The sequence below is a fragment of the Misgurnus anguillicaudatus genome, chromosome 20 (genome assembly GCF_027580225.2).
Source record: "Misgurnus anguillicaudatus chromosome 20, ASM2758022v2, whole genome shotgun sequence".
Taxonomy (NCBI): Eukaryota; Metazoa; Chordata; class Actinopteri; order Cypriniformes; family Cobitidae; genus Misgurnus; species Misgurnus anguillicaudatus.
The window spans coordinates 23170788-23186632 of NC_073356.2; the positions used below are offsets into that span (position 1 = coordinate 23170788).

The following is a 15845-nucleotide window of genomic DNA, read 5'->3' on the forward strand; positions in this document are numbered from 1 at the left end:
TTGCTTTTGAAAACATTGCTTTATTTCAAAAGATAAATAAAAAATATAAAAATGTATTAACAAATTAAAACATAAATAGTATTAAACAACAGCATGCAGCCTTTAAATCATTCCAAATTGAGTATTGCAGTAAACAAGTTTTTGCAAGTAAGAAAAAATGATTTACTTATTAAGATTTACTTATTAATTAGCTAGTTATTGAGTGTTTTTCATCTCTGACAATACTGATGTTCAATGTTAATTTTATAATAGATAGCAGCAGGTCTATATGGTTGCATTTACACTGCAAATTTCACAGTATGTTTACAATGACAGTTCACTATGTTGACAATTACACCTCAATTGAAAGTTCATATGACCATTATGCACGCAGCAGACATTGTACCTAACAAACCCTACAGGTGAAAATGAAATGCCAGATCTCCGTAAACATACATGATAATAGCTCATGAGACTCCTACAAGAAAATATCCAAAACACAAAGCCTTCTCAAAGGCACGAATTCAGCCAACATTTTTTACCAAAGCAGCATGTGTGCTTATTAAGATATTAAACCCACAATTTTAGTATTGACCTTGTAACACCACACACACATATTTGCAGCAGGATGTTGTTTACCTTGTTCAGGTTGCTGGCTGTGATGATCCACACACACTGAGAGTTGCTCTCGTACTGAATTGGAAAGTTGGGTGAGGTGAAAGTCCCTGACGGACCTTGAAGGTTTGATCCACATGTTTTCACTGTTTGGAGAGAAAGAAAGTAAACAGATAAAGATAAAATTAAAAGCGTGCTGTTATCTTTCGTTTCAAAGCTTTTTAAAGTCTAAGCTAATTGGTTTCAGCTGTGGCCGGCAGCCACTTAATGTTTTCTACTATTGATTTGATAATTAGAAAAAAAAACACACAAGTCTGCGACCCTGCTCTCTCAAGGGATTGAGTTTCACTTACCGCACTAAATGTTTTTGCAGGATTTGCATGGCTCATATTGGAATATAACCCACAAGCCTCGACCAGTCATCCATGACAGTCTTAATTTGTCAACTATTAGCAATCCAATCGACTCTTCAGATGACTAACTTCATGGCGGCTAAGCGAGTTAATTCGAAGCTGGCTTAGCCGAACACGCTGGCGCCTGATTCATCATCTTAATATAGAAATGTCTGTTATAATTTGCTAAGTAGACACGCTCCGCTGTTTTCTCACCCAAACCTGAGACAACCAAATATGACTGTCGGTTTACCAAATCCTGTTGTATTTTTTTGCCACATTTATCACGGTTGATGTCAATGTGGCAGGGCTTTGATGAAAAGACAAGGAGGCATTATCTCCAACGGCAGCAGGTCTCACTATCGCCTCCTGACATCTTGATTGCTTTTGAAAATGAATAACTCATTATCTCAGGCGAGCGCAGGGGGAACCGCGAGGCTCCTTCAGGCCGAAAGCGCTCTTTTTTCCTCTGAAAGTCATTCTCCCGTCGAGGGGCTTCTAATTAGTGAAGTATCCTGTGACAAGCCCTCTCCAGTCTGGCATTCGTAATAAACTTTAGCTTGAACTGATGAGGTGTTTGTGTGAATTGCATATCAACAGTCAGGAGGAATGCTAAAATACAAATAAGCCTAAGGAGAGGCAACAAGAGGTAAAGGTGAAGTCTTCAAAGTTATATACATTATTAGGCTCGCCGATTTGTGGGATATTACCTCATGTTACAGATGCTGCATTATGTGACTAATCCGCATAACACTGATACATTAAAGGGACACTTCACTTTTTTGAAAATATGCTCATTTTCCAGCTCCCCTAGAGTTACATTGTGTACTAAGACCGATGGAAAATTAAAAGTTGCGATTTTCTAGGCAGATACATCTAGAACTATACTCTTATTGTGGGTGATAATCAAGGACGTTGCTGCTAAGTATTTAAGTATTACTAGGACAAGAGTTAGGAACGCCTTCTAAAGACCTTATTGAAAGAGATGGGCAACACACACACAGACAAAGTCGCTTTGCTGCCATACCATGGCTGCAGGAGGCGCAATGATATTATGTGATCAATGATATGCCCAAAAATAGTTCCCTGCTATTGAAAGATACTGTACTAGGGGGACTATTTTTGGCTGCTGTGTGATACTGCGCCTCCTGCAGACATGGTATGGCAGCAAAGCGACTTTGTCTGTGTGTGTGTGTGTGTGTGTGTGTGTGTGTGTGTGTGCGCGTGCGTGTAGCCCATCTCTTTCAATAAGGTCTTTAGAAGGCGTTCCTAATTCTTGTCTTAGTAATACTTATAAACAAATGAGAAATATTGCTCTTAGTAATACCTCATATACACATAACAAGCAACTTTGATGTCGCTTGTTATGTCTCTTTCAATGAGGTCAATAGAAGGTGTTTCTAAATGTGGTTGTCATAAATAAATGAGTATCATCCACTCCCGTAACTGATGATAGATGGATGACATGAACTCCACTGCCTTTCTGTTTTTTTTTTGGTAGTCGCTCATGACAGTCGCTTATCAATTGCATAAAGTTAAACTTTTCTAAACTTTGTCTCGTCGCCGGACATGCCCCATCTGGTCGCCAACGGTCACTGTCGCTCGTGTGGCAGGAGTTTTTATTGAAATGTATGAGATCATGTCGCTCTGATACTGCTAGTCACTGGTTGTCTAAACGGCCCAAAACTGGCAAAATATGTAAGAAATGAACGTCACGCTTCACTCCCAGTGGTAGTCGCTCCCAAAATTTTGGTCATCATTTGCATCAAGTTAAAGGTTTTTCAACTTCGTCGAGCCGCTGAACAAACCCTATCCGGTTGCCAATGGTCACTATCGCTTGTGTCACCGGAAGTCGCCAAGCATTCATTGGCCACATCCGAAAACTCTAAATTGCTGCCTTCTGAGGCAGCATTCCAAGGCAGGAAGCCATCAAGTCATGTCCAAATCCAATGTAAGGTTTACTTTCTGATTCCTGAGATACCTCAATTGTCCTGTCCCACAATTCTATGCATGTCTGCGCATGGGGAATGTGATTGCTCGAGCCTGGTCGAGTTAAAAAAAAAATTAATGGCGGACAAGAAAGTGGCTGGAGCACCAATTAATGTAAATAAATGGATATTTTCAATTTTCACACCTTTTAATTGCATTTCTAGCGAGAAATTAATATTGTAGTTTTCAAATATGTGATAAGTTATCACAAAGGCGCTCTCTGTTTATATTTCAAACATTCTGCCTATGAAGTGTGCCTGAAATCGTTTCTCTGAGCAGCCTTCATGCCTCCGAAGTCATTGCCTCATGTGGCAGCGAGGCAACAAATCAGCTGCCTAACGCCCCATTCAGACAGACAGCGACCAGCAGTAGCAGAGCTGCGTGATCTCATTCATTTCAATGGAAACCTGCCGACTTCCGGCGACACAAGCGAAAGTGACCGTTGGTGAGCGTATGGGCGTGTCAAGCGACGCAAGAAAGTTAAGAAAACTTGGTGCAAATGTTGAGCGAATTTCGGGAGCGACTATCAATGACAACGAAGCAGTGGGGTTCACATCATCCTCCTCTCTGGAGTGGATGGTACTCATTTGTTTATGATAACCAGATTTAAACACGCCTCATTGAAAGAGACGGGCGACACACAGCGATAACGTCGCTGTCTGTCTGAACGAGGGGTAAGTTTTCGGACGCAGCCCTAGAAATGTATGAGATCATGTCAAGTTTTAACTACATTTTTCCTCAGGTTAAATAAAAATCAGTCATACAGAGCCATCGACTGTGAAGTGTCACGTGACAAGCGTGATGCATTTTTAAATAATAGTTAATAAAAAATAAAAAATATAAAATGGGAGTAATTTTTAAATGCTATTAAATTCTAACCAGTTTGAGGTTCACCTCCATTCCCCCTCAAATTCACTCTCCAGTTTCCTTCCCCTGCTTTCCCCCATTTATTTATACAAGTATATAAGTACATAAGTATATATAGTAAGGTCTGGTAAAGACATGCTTTACAATAACCTGCAATTTCACAACAGGTTCACTTATTATACTTTGAAAACCCAATAGAAAGCCATGAAGGCGAAAGAAGATCATAAGGTGTGGGGCGCCAATAAATGGATAAATTGGAGTTTATGATTAACTCTGCGTACCCCTGGGGCATCATGAAAATATAGATCAAGGCAATTTTCTGCATGATTTCATGTGGCATCTTCTCAATTAGTTTTTGCAGTCTGTAGCCGCAGGAACAAAGATGCACCCGAGTGACATGAAGGGAGTGATTTAGCATAGATCTAAAGGTCAGGGGCCCGCTGTGAGACGGCTCCACAAACTTCTCTACATGAGAAAGGGACAGACACAGTTTAGTGGTGTAGATACACACTGCTCATCCATGTAGAGCGAGATGCTCTCGGTTGTCAGGTGTGCGAAATTTGGGGTGGGGGTTCTTTACATTACTTTGCGCGGTGGGTGGCTGTGTTTTGTGAGCGTGCGGACCGCCGATGAAGAAGACAGCTGTCCGGATATCTGCAGGCGCTCCGCAACACAGATCCTACATAGCCGAGAGTTATTTGAGTGTCAAACAGGATTATTTCCATCTTTGACTACACGCTGGTTAAACAATGCATCACCATCCTCTCTTTCAAACTGACTTCTTTTTAGGTAGTCTATTATTTGGTTTGTTGGACAACAAAAACAGCACATACACCTAGTTTTTTCAGTCTTTACCCAACAAGACTGAAGCTGGTTGTCCTGCAAACATTTAAAAAGCATGAATAATAAACAAGTTTGGAATTTGTCTTGCCTGACATGCGGACGAGTCTCATGCTTAATATATCATCTTGCAACGAGCTTTGGTCTTGGAGTGTGTGCATGTCTTTAATATCTTAGTCCTTGCTAGTTCTACAAAGTGTGTGCATAAACACATCCATCCCTCTTGTTATCCCCGTCGATGTGTTTCAGCGTGATCTTCTGTTCTTACACACTAGTGACAATGTATTATGGACAAACTGGCAATTTAAGAGTTTGGGGAAGCGGTCCAGCACGGTACATCAGTTCTTACAGTGACGTATGTCTGCGCATGCATGCGCCTCCCTGACAGCTCAATTACGGCCTGCTAAATGAACGGCCTTGGCTTGGCGCTCTACTTGTAGCAAAGCGGCTTGAGAGAAATTATCTATAAAATTAAGGCACAGGGCGAGCAAACAATTCATTACTTGGCCAACGATAACATGTCACTTTTTATTCCACCTTCATACAACAATGACAAGAACTTGGCCGTGTGCAAGACTGACATTTGTTACAGGTGAAGCCAAAGACATTTAATATTAAAAGTAAACTAGGACCTTGCCAAAGCAACCACACATCCGTATCTCTGGCGCCCCACGGAGCTAAACTTGTGAAGCTATAAAAAGCTATACACAAAAACATACACAGGTCATTTATAGCTTTTATTTCTGCTTAAGTGTACTTTGAAGCAGCTGCCAACTGACTCTTATGATATCAAAAGTTTTTAGCAAAAACATTGCTTTCTAAGGGGCTGGCAAGCTTTCACTTTCAAGCATTAGGGTAAATGCACATTGTCGCGATTAAAATAAAATCAAATAAAATAGCCACCGTTATGTTTCTCTTGTTTATTCAGCCATATTTGCTGTCCTAACGTTCTTGACATTGAAACCGAATCAAGAATCGAAACATTAGAAGAGAGTCAACTAAAAAACAATAGCCATCCAAAAATACCAACTCATTAAAGGTGCAGTGTGTCATTTTTAAAAGGATTTCTTGACAGAAATGCAAAATAATATACAAAACTATATTATTAGGGGTGTATAAAGACCTTTTTATAATGACCGGTTATGTTTTTATTACCTTAGAATGAGACGTTTTTATCTACATAAACCAAGGGTCCCCTTACGTGGAAGTCGCCATTTTGTGCCGCCATGTTTCTACAGAAGCCCTTACCGGACAACTTTTTTTGCTAAGTGTTTTTCCGGTGCCGCCTACTGTAGCTTCTCTATGTGTTTCAAAAGCGAGGGGTGAGCAGTGAAGTGAGCTGTTGGTTGCAATTCGCAACCTCTATAGGGCTTATTCGATCTACGTCATCAATGTTCGCGGCGGCCATATTGTTGACATAAAACTGTCAGTCTGTCAATTGACAAGCGAGGCAGCGTGGGTATTATGCATGGTATTATCGATGTAATTTTTTTTAAAACCGCGGTATGGTGTGTGGTGTAATACACGGATGTTCTAACAACAGCAAAAAGACACCGGAATTACTTTTTATGCGATACCGACTGTCAGAAAACATGAAAAGAGAAGAGTTGAACCAGCGAAGGAGAGACTCCCAACAGCAAAGTCTGTCCCCATCATTTTACCACAGGTAACGTTAGGGATATATGCTCACAGCAAAGTCTGTCCCCATAATTTGATCACATATGATTAGCTGTAAGCAGTGGCTGAAACTGCTCTTTCAAATAAGCTGCCATACATTGAGACTGTTATTAAATTAGTGTTAATACTATATGAACATAATAATAGGTCTGGCATTGATACTAGGTAGGGAATTAAGGGCCGTTCACATAGTTTTGAAAATCGTTTTATAATAAACAGAATAGCGGAGCTCACACCAAAACTATAACGATACAGATACAATGAACGACATCATTTGGATCACTTTCTGAGCGATTTTCCCCACCTGATTAAGGATAAACCATTAATAGCATTAAAATCTATTTGAACTTCAAGTGCACGGCCACTTAAAATGACAGTGAAGCTCATTGCTGAGGTCTATAACATTAGATTACCTCCAGTTGCTGTGAAAATTGACTACGTAATGCTTTTTAATCTATTACATTAACTAACTGTTATGCCAAAAGGTAAGAGATTACACAAACTATTAGATTCACTGTTTAGAGTTACTCGAAACGCAGCGTGTTGAGGACATCTGCAAAAGTTTTTATTACAAGCAATATTAAAGGCAAGTGATTTGCGCGAGTGCCGTGAGCGAATTAGCATAAACGTATTGTTTGATGATGTGGACGATGACATAGTTATCGTTATAGTTATCGTTATAATGTAAACGGCGCTTCAGTGCTTGTATGATGAATGCAGATACTGTATGAATGATATAGTTATAAATATCCGGATAAGTTACGGCTGGCAATAAGGACGGATCTTTACTTAAGGCTATTGGGTCTATTTGATATTGTTCCATAATAATCAAGCTCATCTTCTCTTAATACAGACGAGATTGAGCCATTAGGCTACTGCTCCCCTCGACTCAAATCTACGTGCGGCTAGGGGCAGGACAGATGTCATGTCAACAAGATGGCCGCGGCTAGCGACTTCCGGTGTTTGCGAATAAGCCCTATAGATGCCGCTAAAATGTACACACTGCACCTTAAATCCCTATCCACAGCACCTTTTTTCCTCCATGCTCTGGCTCTATACCACATAACTTAAGAATCGATTATTAAGAAAAAAATATGTAGAAGCACAATGAGCATTAAAAACACGGCGGCTGATGTAAGGGCAGTTTCTTCCTATACATTTTACAGTTAATTTCAATTCCAGAAAAGCAAGAATTGGCACACCCTGTAAATGCAATCCCTTAAAACATGGACACCTGACCCTAGAGCAGTGCTTCCCAATGCTGGTCCTCGAGGACCCCCTCCCAAATGTTTTAGATGACTCCTTATTTAAAACACCTGATTTAACTAATCAGCTTGATAGGGAGACATGGGCTGTTTCTCAATGTCAAGGATACTTCCTTGGCAGGACTCGTGTTTCCAAGTCACTTCCTTCAGAGGCTAGGCGAGGCTCCTCCTTAGAATTTGGAGAACACGTAAATGGAACAGGTTAGCGCACGTCATTGCGTCATTATGTCAGTAACAATTTGTGCTTTTGGTGCTGCATGCATAGGATTGTGGGTGATTTAGAGTGCGAAGAACGCAAAGGATGCACATATGCATCCTTTCCTGTATATGGGATATTTTTCAAACGAAGGACTCAGTCCTTTGTTTGCAATTATCGAGGGTCCTCGACATTGGAACAGTCCTTCGACGGATGTCGATGACGTAGCATCCTCAAAATTCTGGCTTCCGAGGATCCTATCTTGACATTGAGAAACAGCCATGTTTACCATTTTTGGAAGGAGGTCCTTGAGGACCAGGATTGGGAAGCACTGCCCTAGAGCATTCAAAATTTGTTGGCCCTTGTTTTTAAAGGGCCACCTGTGCCCTTTATATGGTGATTTTTGTTATCCTCTTTGTCATGTATGAGCACAGAAGTGACTACCAAAGTGATTTGTTTGAATTAGTACCTGAATCACTGAATTGAATGATTAAGCAAATCAGAAAACAGGGCAAAAACTCTCCAAAAATCAATGCTGAGCATGATCTGCATGCAACAACCATCAAGTCCGTTATCTGCTGGATTTTAAAGAATGCAAGTCCACCAATTACTGGGATTCTTTAGTAGGAGTGTATAGCATTGCTCCTATGATCCAAACACCTGAATAGGCTTTTTAAAATGCGAGAGTGTGCTCGACTAAACCAAGCATCTGGATACGTGCCCGGTTATAACAGTCTTCTCTATATTTGATGAATTACTGATGCCATGATTGCAAGATTGCAAGAAAACGTAAACATCTTTTTTTAATAAAATTGAGTTTAGCCACCTGCTTGTGGGCGGTAATCGCATGTTAACTGCGCCAGGTAAACAGCGTGTACTCTTACTAAACATGGGACATTCTCATCAGCACAGAAATGAGGGGTGTTTGTGTTGACACTGAGTTTACACTGGCATATTTCGCACCTGGTTAAACGGGTATGTGAGCTAAAAGACTGCACACTGCAGTAAAGTGTGTCATGAATTCCAACTTTAAAGGTTTCATGTCCCAATAGTGATATCCTCTGGTGGCCATTGAGGGTCATTACAGTACAAAAATGTAGAGAAACTACTGTACAATTCTAGAATATGCTGTAACTTATATGTAAGGTAAAAGTAACTGTAAAACAATGTATAAGTGCACATTCTGAGGGGGTTAATGACATTAAACTAGTTTCCAAATGATAGATTCAAATCAACCAGGTGCACCAACCACTTATTGAATATGGTTTTATTGAAAAGCTGCAGTGTTTCTACTCTTCAGTAAGCCAAAGTAAGCTTTAATTATAGTTGTCTTGGCACATTAAGCTGGAATAGGAAAGTATTTAACATAAAAAAATGAAATTTTCCTTTTATAGTTACAAACAAAAAACTATAGGGGTGCGCGGGGCAAAAACTAATGCAGGGTAAAACGGACTGTTTACATTGTTGCACAAGGTTGAGCGTTTTGTATTTCTGTTATTTTTTTCACTGCCAAAGATGATCTCCCGCAAATTATTGGAAATGTATATTTCCAGAGATTTATTGATGAACGAGTGTTTTGGTGGCATGTAAGTACATTTTTTCATCATATGTTTTTTTTTCGGTTTCTAAGTTGGGTGTGTAAGATACCAAATCCAATGCGATGTCATATTAATCAGTGTCTTGTTGACTAAAACATAGCATCATTTTGAAATATGTCTGCAGCTCTTAGCAACTTTTTTGGTGGGCTTGAAAATATTTTGACCCAGCGGGGTTAATTGTAACACTGTGTTACAACTAACCCCTTGGCACTTACGATATGAAAACTGCTACCGTTAGCGTAATTCTTGCCGTTGTTTTAAATAGGCTACACACGAATGATTGCTGGCTGCCAACAAAATAAATGTGCCTGTCTTATCAAAAATCATGTGTAAATTTTATTTATGTTCATATCTTTAATATTGATTGAATAAGGTCACGTCAAAGATTAAAATCATAATAAATGGCTAAAATCAGACTTTGATGCTCATTATCTCAGAATTTGATTTTAAAACTGTAGTATGATTATTACAGACAGGGTCCAATAAAATTTTTTGTAATAATTGTGCTGCTTTTCTCACATATTTAGACATTTGTATCCATTTATAATTGAACTATTGTTAGAAAAGGGCTGGATGAATGAATACAGTGTTTATTATAGACAGATATATAAACAATATCCACTTCAAGTATATAGACAAAATAGTATTAAAATATTTGCTTGCAAACTTTTTAGCAAGTGTTACGACTAACCCCCCGCCTGTTACAATTTACCCAATGGGGTAAGTTGTAACATTTGCACTTCTGTCACGTTTGGTGTAATTGTCCAAGAATGGTACTAGAAACAAACTTCAAATGTTCATTTGTAGCAGAGATGTGTGTGTTGCTTGTGTAAAAATATAATTGATAAAACTCAAATATTTTTTGAATGATTGAGCCAAAACCAAAAAGCTTTAGGTTGTGCCCCGCTCTTCCCTACCCATGCAAAGTGCTATTAAACATTTATCATATCAATAATTAAGTGCCGCATTTACTCTCCACCTTTAAAGGAATTGGCACCATCCAACTTTCTTTACAGAAGAGAAATAGTGACAAAAACTTTTGTTAATTAATGAAGATAATAAAAAATAAAGAAAAGAAACTATCCAATGGTCCCTAAATGCTACAAGGATAACATGTTGTCTGTGTAACTCTGCTTTATTTTGAGCTAACTATGCATAATTAAAGTGTCCTCCTGAATGATGGAGACAGTTCAATTTCTGTTTGTTTGCCCAAGGCGGCCAACTGACACTTAAAGCCATTAGGAGCTGTGTGAGGAGACAGAAAGTCGCTGCTGGCATGCTAAATTCTGCCCTGAATTTTAGTGGTTGCCATGGCAATGCTATCAGATCTACTGAAAAATGTTGATTAGTAAGCTTGTCACAACACAACTATGAACTCTCTTGAAATTAATTATTATTGCCCATTTTAACACACCCCTTCTGGCAATAATTAAAACTACTAAGTATTCAAACCACCATTTCAATCTCTGACCCACATTCATAATGTAGAAAAAGAATTCTCACAAGATATACTGAGATTTACTGAGTTTATTGTTGTAGAGCATCTAAGACGTGCCAGAAGCTGTTCGAAAACCATTAAACAAATAGCCCAACCAGACCTTACCAGTGGCGTTTTTCCATCGCATAGTACCCCATGGTTTGGTTTGGGTCAGGTCGGGTCAGCTCACCTCACTTTGGCGTGGTTAGCTTTTCCATTGAGTTTAGTAACACTTCGGAGTGGGAGGGATTATAGGCGTGTCGTTAAATTTGTGCTGCCTACTGCTGTGACATCGTACAAGTGAGAGTGTCGTTGTTCATTCCCATACATTCATTTATTGAACATTTTTAAACTGACCACCACAAATAGATTTTTGCACTACCTCTGTCTCACATGACAGTTTTTATACAAACACCAGTGACGTCAGTTGCATTTAAGTTGCATTTAAGCATATATAATGCGAACTTGCGTTGCGAATGTCCCGCCACAAACTGCAAGTCTGAAAAAAAATTGTATGGTGTTCCTGATTCTCAACCTGTGGATGTTTTCATCTCTAAAGGAAGTTTGGGAATTTATAGGAGAGCACAGATGACAACATGTTTGCTCGAGACAGCGCAAGCTAGCATGAAGGTAAAGCTAATCTTTTACATTATAGCGATGGCGCTGGAAGTGACGATTCTCTCAGACCAATCAGTGATCTACAATGTTTTTGTGTCACGTTTTGGTATCAGCTCGGGTCGCTTGGAACCCCGACCGAGGTGGTACTAAAAATCAGTTACTACATACTGCACCCAGTGGAAAAGCTCACAAAAGTAAACTGACCTGACCCAAACCCCCCACGGTTGGAAAAGCGCCCGAAAAACCAGCCTTTAAGTGTTTTTAAACAACTTATTATTTACTTTTTAGATTTAAATTAGACCAATTCAACTTTGTATGTAACTGACTTACAGTATAACCAGTTATGTTTTTACAAAAATACTGTTAGACTTTTTATTGTATATATGCGGTAACTAACTGCCCCATTACAGTACCATAACTGTACATGTTTTTTACAGTATGATGCCCTTACAGCAGTTCTATTTTACAGTATAATACCTTTACTGTAACCTAGTTTTAAAAAAATATATTGCCTTGAAGGTGAATCAAACCTGGTCGCCCATGTCGTAGGTCCGTAACAGTGCCACAGAGTTACTTAATAAAAGTTACTCACTACACTCCCCAAGTATTCTCTTCTGTCACTGTCTTGGCGTCACTAGTGTTTTGAAGTCTTGAGGTCAAATTCATATCTGACGGTCAAGCATTTATCCATAATCCCTTTCTTGTTTCTAACTACAATTCTCAATAAATTATTTACACTGCTGAAAAACAATTCACATTTTGAAATTTGCTTTACTGCTAAAAGCAAAACAAATAAAATGTATTTCATTTAATAGATATATTTCATAGATATATTTTATTTTTCCACTTTATAGGCTTTTATAACACTGTTTTATTCAACTACAGTAGCACTACTGCTGCTGTTTTACAGCAGTCTACCGCAAATTCAAAACCTACAGTAAATCACTGTTAATTAAATGTTAATACCCATAATGCAATGCATATTACATTAATGAACTGTAAAAAAATGATGGTATTTTACTGGGCAATTTGTGGTAAGAAAACTGTAGAAATTACAGTTAAGTCTAACAGTGTTTGTAAATGACTGATTTGTAAAGACTACGAATTCTGGGTTATTTTCAACCTGGCATTAGCGTTAGGTTTACAAAAAGGAACGAGCCCAGACCGCTGGGTTGTAATTTAACCCATGCTGGCTTGTTTTGTTGGGACAAATATACATTTTTTTTAGTTAACCCAGTTGCCGGGATTTGTCCCTTTTTGACCCAATGCCCAATGCATTTTTTAGAGTGTAGTATAAGCAGTTTATGCAACCAGCTTTAGCACTATCCAATAGAGTGCCGAAGTAATGGCGTCACTTTGTAGGCCAAAACGCGGAAGTGAGTTAGCATTTTAGCACTACGGGTTCCCTCGCCCTGAAGTCTATGGGTTTTTTGAATGGGTTTTTGCTAAATCGCCTGAAATAAGGTCTGTGGTTAACAAAACCTCTAAATATTTTCACGTTTTGTTCTATGACATAAAATACACCAGTTAAAATCTGCTTGTGATTTTTTTAAACTTTATTGTGCCTTAAAAACGGTGGTTGCTAACAAGTTGCTAATAGGGACTACATCCTTGGCGGGGAGTTTAGACGTCATCGTGACAAATCTGTCACTAGCCTTTCAGCCTCAGGTTCTCAAAAGTTTACCTTTCAGTTAATATACATAACGTTATATATTTAGTCTTTTCAAATTGTAGTTTTTCCAAATATTGTTGTACTGTGGAGAGACTGTAGTTAGACATGTTTTGTTTTGTCCGGAGATGCAACCACAAGTCGTCGATGAAAGATGCTTGTCATGTGAATTATTAGTATATAGTTTGTTTTCAGTTTACTTATTTTATGAAAATAAAGATGTTTACTACAAAACTTGCTGCAATGTTTCTGTGGATCAGTGATTGGAGCATTTTGTTAACTTTTGTTTAATTCCCAGAGAACACGCTGATATCTATAGCTTGAATGCACTGTAAGTCACTTGTCTAACAAATACCAAAAATTAAATGTTAAACTATTGTATACTATTGTAACTATACACCAGTCAGCTCACAGTAATGTGAGATAAAATTTACTACACAGGCTCTCACATTGGGGCTTGTGGATTACCAGGTAAAAATATATAGAAAATGTGAACAAAATTAGTATATATGGTTTATTTAGGGAACATGTATGGTTTAATTATAATATATTGTATTTAAGCATTGATGCTATTGGACAATTCTCTTTAAATTCAACATATATAATTATATATAACTATTATATTAAATGTTTAGAATTTAACTGTGTTCTGTTTGTTCAGAGATTGTATAGTTATCTTATAAATACATAGAACACTTTATTTAACTCCTCTATCTCTCCATAGTTTTACTTAATGAGACTTGATAAACCTTGTCCCTCATGCTGGCTCTTACAATACCGGTAAGTAAACCAGCATCTAAGCTGCACTGTTATGTCCAGATTTATAGTGGTTCTCTCTCCTCGATCTATGGTTTTCTATCGTCTAAGTAAGAAAAAGTACATAAGATTGGAAATTGATACGGCAATAGCTAGGGCTTCTGAGATGTTTTTTTTTCTGGCGAATTAGCAAATGGCATGCAAACATACAATCAAACATAATACAGTGAAAGATCATCTTTAAAGTTTATGTGGGGCACAATGATCATGCACAATAACCTTAATCGCAAAGAAAATAATATTAAGGTTTATATAAACTAACGAAATAATAAACTAATAAATAAATAAAACATTAACAAAAAATCTCAAAGAGGCACGCGTAAACAAAATTTCTAACATTTCTGGAAATAACGAATGGGCAACATTTCTCATGAAAAAGTGGATAAGTGTCCATAAACAGCGCAGATCATAATGAGCGAGCGTGTTTTTTAAATAAAGTTTGAGGAAGCTTGATGATGACGTTGATCCGCGACCGGTGCGCTGTAGTCCGTTTATAGCATACCGTTAGCATTTTATATCTGACGGCTTTATTTAGGCTTCAAAATGTATACATTTTCGATTAACTTTTAAAGATTATCTTGATAGACAAAACGTGTAAGGTTCATAACTCTTTGTTGAACACAGATCTTATTTTTTGCGATTTTCCAAAAGTCTATGGGAAAAATGAATGGCTTTTCGATCGAGGGAACCCATGCGCCCCAAACTTCCGGGTTGGCCTACAAAGTGATGTCATGACTTCGGCACTCTATAGCTGATGCTGCTGTATGTTCAATAAATGACCCAACAAGCCTAACATCAGTTTGTTTAATGCTGCTGTATTTCAACATAAAGTATCTGCTTCAGTTAGACTATGACAGACTCACCTCTGCAGACAGGTCTATGGTCACTCCATGCTGCGAATACTTCAGCAACTCTCTGACAGGTAATGCTCTTAGAGCCTTGGAGAACGTGATCTTCATCACAGGTGAACTGGGCCGTGGCACCAATACTGTAAAAAAGAGGATCAGATATATGCACACACACACACACACACACACACACACACACACACACACACACACACACACACACACAAACACAGGGCAAACAAATCAGATCCCATTATGAAAAGTACCAAAGTACACATTTAATAAACACTTTATTGATAAAAGTATTAGGACCACACTTGTAATGAACATGTCTGACTACTTTAGTCATTTCAGTAAGCACAAAATTTAATGCTATAGCATATAATCATATTCTAGAGAAGTGTGTGCTTTTTTATAGCAACAGTTTGAAAAGAGCACCTTTATTTATTTCAACATGACAATGCCCCCATGTACAAAGCAAGGTTCAAAAAGAAATGATTAATTCAGTCTGGTGTGGAAGAACTTGACAGGTCTGCAATAAGCCAAGTCTTGAACCCAGCTGAACACCTTTGTTATGAATTGCAGGCTCTGAGCCAAACATCACCCAAACCCATCAGTGATTCGTACACAGCACAGTCATTTCAGGACAAAAAAGTCCTTTCCAAAAGTGTTACAACAAAGATAGAAACAAAATTCTTTAAAATGATATTGTTTGGTAGAGCATTAATATTTGTTTTTATTGGAATAACTGGAAAAGATAAACATGCTTATTTGTTTGTAATGCCATTTCAGCATCTATGGCTAAATTCATGGTGAAAATGGTTAATCTTCAAGTAAAAAACGCAGGTAAGGTGAATTGGAGATGTCTGAATTCCCCTTCCCTCAGTGTGTGTATAGATCAACGTGTGCATAGTTGTTCATACTGAAGTGTACATAGTGTGCATACTTTTGTCTAGTGTATATTCTTTAAAAAAACATAAAATCCATAAACTATGTAAA

General features: G+C 38.2%; 1 protein-coding gene across 1 annotated transcript in view; it reads right to left on the minus strand.

Annotated features, from left to right (window-relative positions):
- Window positions 1-15845, minus strand: part of csmd3b (CUB and Sushi multiple domains 3b) — a 507791-nt gene that overhangs the window by 208588 nt on the left and 283358 nt on the right. Inside the window, exons 9-10 of the mRNA XM_073858336.1 lie at window positions 14862-14986; window positions 619-740 (exon numbers count right to left, since the gene is read on the minus strand). Coding sequence (XP_073714437.1) covers window positions 619-740; window positions 14862-14986 — 247 coding nt within the window. The remainder of the gene's footprint in view (window positions 1-618; window positions 741-14861; window positions 14987-15845) is intronic.